Consider the following 7,239-nt stretch of genomic DNA (forward strand, 5'->3'; position numbering starts at 1 on the left):
ATCCCAAACTGGCCCTGTAGCAGAGATGGTACAAATTGGTGACCCTGATGGGATGGGGTAGGTGTAAAACTGGTGCTGTCCTGCTGCACTGGTTGCCCCAGCCTGCATCCTGCTCCCTGTGGATAGTAGCCCAAAGGCTGTGTCTCAGTCCCTGAGCTGTGTGGAGAGGGATGTACCCTGATTTCTGGTTGAAAGTCCTTTCTTGCAGAGTGGTGGTGCCTCTGCCTCTGCTCTACAAGCACAGTGGTGAGCTCAGCKTACCACTGGGTAGTGAATCACTCTGGTGTTCCGCCCTGGGTAAGGGCTTTTGTCCATGCATGTGCAAGAGCAGGGGAAGKATTCTGAAGTTCACTGTGGGGGGTTATGTGATGAGGGCAGGAGAGGCTAACTGGGACAGAGGCCACATGCGCCACCTTTGTTCTTGCACTGCTTGGCACCAAGCTGGGAGTCCCTGCTGCCATGGGTACTGGTGTCTAAGGTAAACATTAGGAAATGCAAATAGGAGAAAGAGGTTCCTTATGCTACCACCTAGGATAAATTTTTCCAATAAAATGTAATAGTCAACTGAAAGTGACAGTTTTAATGTTAAATAAAAATAATAGCTGAATATAAAGTAAAATTATAAAAGAAAGGCTCAATATATATTTCACTGTTGTTGTAGAGTAAGTGTAATGCAATTTTGATTTGGTCAGAACACAGGCTATTTATTGATAACTGAAAGGAGTTTGTTGCCAGGTAGGGGTCAGGTCTTCTTGCAGGCAACCAGTAACGGGACAAGAGGACACAGCCTCAAGCTGTAACAGGGGAGGTTTAGGTTGGACATTATTCCTAACRTTCTTCACAGAAAGAGTGATTGGGCACTGGAATGGGCTGCCCAGAAAGGTGGAGCAGTCACTGTCCCTGGAGGTGTTTAAGAAAAGACTGAATGTGACACTCAGTGTCATGGTCTAGGTGACAAAATGGTGTTGAGTCATAGGTTGGACTCAATGATCTCTAAGTTCTTTTCCAAACTAATTAATCCTGGGATTCTCTATGTTTGAAATTGCTGGACTGAGTTGAAAGACACAAACTTCACATTTGGGAAATTACTGTATTTACAGTGAGCCTTCTCCAGAACATGACTGGATCTATGAGGCATTACTCAGCTTCATTGAATTTCCCAATGCAGTGAAGAAATCAAACAGATTGCTAAAACTACAAATAATAAAAAATAACCTTTATTCCCATTAAAATAGACATATATTGTACACAACTGAATAAAATTCACAACAGTGACTAGAAACCTAGTAACACAGCAGCAAGCCAGGGAGCTCCTATGGAATATTTGGGGCAATGACTAGTAGCACACAGCTCTGTGGCACATATATTATTCRTTTTGCTATGGAAACATTGATGCAATGCTGAAACATTACTATGAGAAAGGATAAAGAAGGCAGACCACTGGCAAATTGTGACCCAGAAAACAAGCCAAAGACTAGCTCCATTTGTTCCTGATTGCTGGGGAGAAGATTTGATGTTAGAGGCAAGAGGAAAAGAATAGCAGCATTACATGACAAAAAATGAACTAATAAAGTGCATTAAGAAAAAAAAAAGAAAAATATATGGAAGACATCAACCATCAGGAAAAAGAAACACAGGAGACAGAAACAGTTATAGCAATAAACAAGCTACKAGAATATAGAGTCCTATGGTATTATGAGGCAGAAAGCATAAGGCACCTGTCAGTCCGAGGCTGAAAAGATATTGATGGGGCCTGAAAAAGAGGCCATTGCCTGTTTTTCATGTCAGAGTATATGTTCTTTTGCTAACAAAGAAGAAAAAGCAGCAGCACCTCAGGTAATACCTCTAGTTTCCAGAGGGTGAAGGAATGACAAGGGAAGACTGTATTTGTTCTAAATAGAATATTGCTTACAATCACAGAACATCCTCCAWTGGAAGRGACCCRCAATGATCATCAAGTCTAGCTCTCAMRTGAATGGCCCTTACAGGGATCAAACACATAGCCTTGGCTTTACTCACACCATGCTCTGACCAACTGAGCTACTCAGGGTATTCAACTTCTGAAAAAACTTGAAGGTAAATTTATTCTTTTTAGAGGATTACCTTAGTAGTAGGGAAATAGCTTAGTGCASCCATTCATTAAACTTTAAAGTCAGAGAATAAGATTGGGAGAGAATCACACATCCTTTCCACACCTAAAGCAAAGGATGGATACCAGGTACATGACCATGTATCATGGAATAAAAGAACACACAGGAGTGACAGGGAAGAGAATACAGTTGTTTGCAGCCTTCCCAGTCCAATATCCATTATGCAAAGACATATAAGACAACCCTAAAATGACTGTTTACTGAACAGTTTACTTTGCCACATTTGTAGGCAAAGAGCTTGGCAAATGGAATGTTAAACTTGGGGTTACTATTAAAGTCTGTGAAATAAGGTATTACAGGATTGACCAAAACCCAGCAGAATAGTAGTCATGCCTAGAATACAGGAATTAAAGGAAATAAATAAGACTGCTTATAAAAGAGGACATGTGGCAGCCCAGCTTCCACTGATTGTGAGGTGGTCAGTTAAAGATATAAAATCCAAAAATGGCTTAAGAGAAAATCAACAGTAAAAACAGAAATGGCAGTAAAGAGGCCTTTGAAAGACAATATTGAGGGKCTGTTATGAAATCAAGATAAAATTTAGACATAGACTGTATTAATTAAAATTACAGAAGAAGTATAATGAAGGAATCACGCAGTTGTGTTTTCTCAGACTGAAAAGTCTCAAATATCCTTCGACTGATAGGTTATAAAAGTTGTGCTGCACTACGTACTTAGAAGAGTTACTTCTGTGGGCCAACAGCTGGACTCAAGCAACATCTTCCAGTCTCACACTTTTATGCTTATGAAAACACCTATTAAAAGCAGTCATTTTTGATCACATTTTCTTTGTGTGTTTAGTATGAAAGAAATCCACTGTTGTTTCATGACAAGGTCTCAAGTCAAAGTCACAGTACCCAATGCTGAAATGACCCTGCAGAAATGAACAGAATTGACATGGTAAGCACATATTGTAGAAGTCATTCTAAGTTAATTAAAGAAGTCAAAGCATCCTTACCTGTGGTTTCTTGAAATAATCAAGACCCCTTCCAATTTTAATGATCCATCCATTGTTGAATCTGTTTTAAAAATGCACAAAATTGAATACTATGAGGATGCTGAATAAAATGATTACATTCACATGATGCACAAGCTCCTTGTTTCAATCACAATTATTTCCTAGTGTCACCAATACCTGTGGGAACCACACAAGACATCATTCTGTATAGAGACAACTAATACCATCATCACAATTTAAAAATATGAAACTATGGAGGGCTGATTTCATCCAGTGAGGGCCACTGCCTTCTACTTTGCTAATCACAACTGTAATTAATAATTGTCTCAAAAGTTAAGGTTAAATAGTTTGGCTTCTAATAACTGGCATTTGCTCATTTTTTATATCACCCACCTGATTTCTCGATCGTGTATTGAAGATGAAAAGTCAATATTCAGTGTTATTCCATGGTTACTCAATGACTGTTTTATTTCTCCCAACGAATTCATCTGTTGACTCCTCCCACCACCCTATCAAAAGTAAAAACAACATGATGGAGTTTTGGGKTTTTTTTAAACTATATATTCTACTTCTGGTACTCACAAACTCTTCTTAAATTCAGAAACAAAAACGTTTTTAGTACTGAAGTAAACCCAAAGAAAATAACTTGAAGGCAGATTTTCAGTTTCAAAGACAGTATAAAAAGCAGACAGACTACAGTTATATTTGCTGAGGGATGTGATGGAGGAGCTCACTCTCAGCCCTTTGAAACCAGATATGTACTATTTGAGCCAAAAGAAGTGCAGTAATAGTTTAAATAAGTGAAGAGAGAGTTTGAGACATTTCAGCTCATGAAAGCTTCTAAAATGACAATTAAATACAGCTGTTGGAAGAGAAAAAAAAAAACCTGTCTCAAGAGATGCTTTAGCTTTTGTCATTTTCCACAACAAAACTTTCACAGAAATTTGAATTTAAGATTCTGCTTACCCAGAATTTGTTAGTTACCAGAAAACACTGAACTTACAGACTTACTTATGTTCAACCAYCACATTTTTATTTTTCTCTTAATTTGTGTTTTCTGCTGAAAGCRTCGTAGCCTGAGTCTAACAAGTTCTGGTAAGTAGGAACAAGTCTGTATTTCTGTATTTTGCTTTGCATGTGGCATGATCTGAATACAGGGAAATAGAACCCAAAATCTAGACACTTACCTGATCATAGGAAGTGAGGAGGTGGATTGTTTTCACCTTGCAAGGCCCCTTAACTAGCATCTCGCAGAATCGTAGGAAGTTATACAACTGAAAAAGTTTTGTTTAATTTAATAGCTTGGAATTTCTCTAGTGGCTGCATCTGCATCAGTTACACCAAATATCTACTTGCCTGATGAACCTGCCGAATGTAGGGGTCCTCCACCCAAACTTCAGAAACAATCTCAGTGAGGTATTCCTGGAAAAGCTTTTCATAGCCAAAACCTGTTGCATTTTCTTCTATCCTGATTTGCTTATGGTATTTGCCATCTGGAAGAAAAGTGAGTCTCTTTTTAAGTAAAGGTCAYGACACAATTTTCATGTTAAACCACCTTGCTCATCAAACATTTACACAACAGCAGACATGTAAAAGCAAACAGGTATGTTGGGTATATCAGGAAGCAGAGRATGGGTCAGGGTGGAAGGGACCACAGTGGGACATCTGGTGCAATCTCCCTGCTCAAGCAGGGTCATCCCAGAGCACGTGGCACWGGTCTGAATCCAGGCAGTTCTKGAATAAAACAGGAGACGCCACAGCCTCTCTGGACAATCTGTTCCAGTGCTCAGTCACCCGCACAGTAAGCAAGYTCTTCCTCATATTCAGGYGGAACTTCCTGWGTATCAGTTTCTGTTCCATGCCTCGTATCCTGGTGATCGGCACCACTGGGTTGSGCCTGGCTCCATCCTCTTGGCACTCCCCATTTAGTGTTTTATTTATACAAACCTTGTTTTTCTTTTTCAATGTGTTTTTTAATGTCTTCGGCTCTGCTCATGTACTCGGATATCTTCTGCCGGTAGCGGTGCTTTTTCGCCTCATCTGTCGTGGCTGTGAATCACAAAAAGTCAGCGGCCAGTCAAACACAGTGGCCAGCTCTCCCCAGCCCTGCCTGGCCCGGCTGTCCCGGGAGGAGACAGCAGCTCCCCTCCCTCCCCGTGGGACGCCGGGGTCCAACCCTGYTCGTGTGTCCCCAGAGCCACCCCGAGCCCTGACGGCGGTGCCCAGCCCGGTACCTTTCACCACCTGCAGCAGGAGGTCGATGCCTTCCTGGTAGCACACGAGCGACTCCTGGAACCGGGACGCCTCATCCAGCTGCACCGCCCGCTTCACCATCTCCACCCCGGCCCGTTCCAGCGCGGCAGTGCCGTCATTCCTCACCCGCGACATGGACAGGGACGGGGACACGGACCGGGATGGCGACGGGGAGCGGGACGRGGAGCGGGACAGGGAACAGGGATGGGCGGGGGATGGGAGGCCAGGTGTCGCGCCGCTTTCCTTCCGCCCGCTCGGAACTGAAGTGCCGCGGCGCCGGTGGCCGGCCGGGATAAAGGGTGCGCACCGACATGGCCGCGGTAGGGCGGGCGGGCCTGGGGCTCGCAGGCGCCGGGAAGGTGAGGATTTGGGGGTGGGGATAGTCCAGGTGGGGATCCAGGGGAGATGCAGCTGTGGGAGGGGAATCCAGGTGGGGATCTGGGCTGGAGCCGGGGCTTGCAGCCTCTGGAATCCACAGATTCCACATGTGCGGATCCACATGGGGTTCCGGGGAGAGGATCCAAGTGGGATCTCGTGAAGCTTGATCCATTTGGGTGATGCCCGAAAAAGGCCTAGAAATAAAACTCCATAGAACGGTSTCTATAGAGCAGGTATTTGTTTATTGGAGCGCTGGAGGTGAGGGGGATTTATCCTCCTAACCCACCTGCCTTTGCTTCATTAGCACATACTTATACAGTAAGCATGGTGTAACATGAACATTGTCACTGCCCCCCATACGCCCACCATACACCCACCACTATACATGGGCACGGAAATACATGATATCACAGTTTTACAAGTGTGCATGTGTTATCCTCAATTCAGTGGTCGTGGGGGTCTCCCTCTAATGAGATACCATCCTCTTCATCATGGTGGACTTTTAACCTTTGTCTTCAGGGCATGCACAATTGTGAAAAATAGTTTTTTTCTAGTCCTCCAAGTCGTAATTTTCAATTATTTTGCTGACGTCCCGTGCCTCTGCCAAGTTCTCATTAGTGCTCTCTGCTGTTTCTTGTTTATAGCATCTACCTGTCTACTTTCTTCAGAACTTCTTCTGATTTATGGCTCTTGGTGATTTCACGTATCTATGTACTAATCCAGCTGGTTAGATTATGTGCAGCTGGTACACTATATGTTGCTAATACACTATTAAAAAACTTATAGCAATATATAAAAAATTGATATTTTGATTATATTATTGATATTATTGATAATATATTGAAAGTGATTACATTGTATTTTAATAATATGTAAAAAGTTATTACATATATATTGATAAYATATAAAAAAGGCTATAGAAAGTTTTCAATTAGTAGGCCTCATAAGCACCTTGTCACTTTGATATAGACCATATGTATCATGGGGATCGTGGCCGATCCCCAGCCACTGGGACGGTGGGGATCCGGATTGGGATTTGTCAGCTGTGTCGTCTGTTTGTGAGCATTCAGAGCTGTAGGGAAAGTGTGGACTGGTTATGCCTTCCTCTCTCTGCAGGTGCTGGGGAACAGAGTGGGGGAGATGGCGTCCCCAGCGTGGGTTCGTTGTCTCTTTACCAGATCGAAAATTCCAGACTCGGTATGTGCCTCAGTAGTTGAGAAACTGAAAAATGTTRGCCTGGTAAATTCTGTGGTTTCTGTGGTATGATGTATTTCTAGAGACTCTGTAATGATYAGGTTCACAGTGCACTGGGTGAAGAACTGGCTGAAGGGCAGAGCCCAGAGGGCTGCAGTGCATGGGGTTACAGCTGACTGGTGACTGCACAGTGATGTTCCTCAGGGTTCTAGGGCCAGTTCTGTTGAAAATATTTATCGGTCATCTGGATGAAGGAATTGAATGCACATTAGGAAGTTTGCAGAGACATCTCGACACATTGGAGAA

At 43.0% G+C, this 7,239-nt stretch overlaps 2 protein-coding genes across 5 annotated transcripts in view; one reads left to right on the forward strand and one right to left on the reverse strand.

The window, feature by feature from the left end:
* Positions 1–1,195: 1,195 nt before the first annotated feature.
* Positions 1,196–5,575, reverse strand: MITD1 (microtubule interacting and trafficking domain containing 1). Of its 3 annotated transcripts, none has more exons than XM_057381484.1 (7): positions 5,488–5,575; positions 5,056–5,157; positions 4,465–4,601; positions 4,296–4,382; positions 3,502–3,617; positions 3,109–3,169; positions 1,196–3,024 (listed from the first exon to the last, which is right to left on the reverse strand). In XM_057381484.1, the coding sequence occupies exons 2-7, from the start codon at positions 5,102–5,104 to the stop codon at positions 2,929–2,931; spliced, it is 546 nt and encodes a 181-aa protein (XP_057237467.1). In that variant the 5' UTR covers positions 5,105–5,157; positions 5,488–5,575; the 3' UTR covers positions 1,196–2,928. The 3 variants fall into 3 exon arrangements, with proteins under 3 accessions (XP_057237467.1, XP_057237468.1, XP_057237469.1); XM_057381485.1 differs by having other exon boundaries at positions 5,343–5,555; XM_057381486.1 differs by lacking the exon at positions 4,296–4,382 and having other exon boundaries at positions 5,343–5,555.
* A 63-nt stretch (positions 5,576–5,638) lies between these two features.
* MRPL30 (mitochondrial ribosomal protein L30) overlaps positions 5,639–7,239 on the forward strand; it is a 4,333-nt gene continuing 2,732 nt past the window's right edge. Inside the window, exons 1-2 of one of the 2 annotated variants that reach the window (XM_057381487.1) lie at positions 5,639–5,720; positions 6,856–6,936. In XM_057381487.1, the coding sequence (XP_057237470.1) occupies positions 5,673–5,720; positions 6,856–6,936 (129 nt within the window). In that variant the 5' untranslated portion in view covers positions 5,639–5,672. The remainder of the gene's footprint in view (positions 5,721–6,855; positions 6,937–7,239) is intronic. The other variant, XM_057381489.1, reaches the window with a different exon arrangement.

This window comes from Malurus melanocephalus, unplaced genomic scaffold (genome assembly GCF_030028575.1).
Source record: "Malurus melanocephalus ecotype Western Australia unplaced genomic scaffold, MMel_1.1 scaffold_512, whole genome shotgun sequence".
In the NCBI taxonomy this organism is placed as follows: Eukaryota; Metazoa; Chordata; class Aves; order Passeriformes; family Maluridae; genus Malurus; species Malurus melanocephalus.

What these genes read in the sequence shown, in the direction of transcription:
- MITD1 (XM_057381485.1), bottom strand. Translation starts at nt 5,496, where the DNA reads ATGTCGCGGGTGAGGAATGACGGCACTGCCGCGCTGGAACGGGCCGGG. An exon ending in ACATTCGGCAGGTTCATCAG is followed by an intron (nt 4,383 to 4,464) that starts GCAAGTAGATAT and finishes AAACTTTTTCAG; the next exon opens with TTGTATAACTTCCTACGATT. An exon ending in TCCTCACTTCCTATGATCAG is followed by an intron (nt 3,618 to 4,295) that starts GTAAGTGTCTAG and finishes TACTTTTGATAG; the next exon opens with GGTGGTGGGAGGAGTCAACA.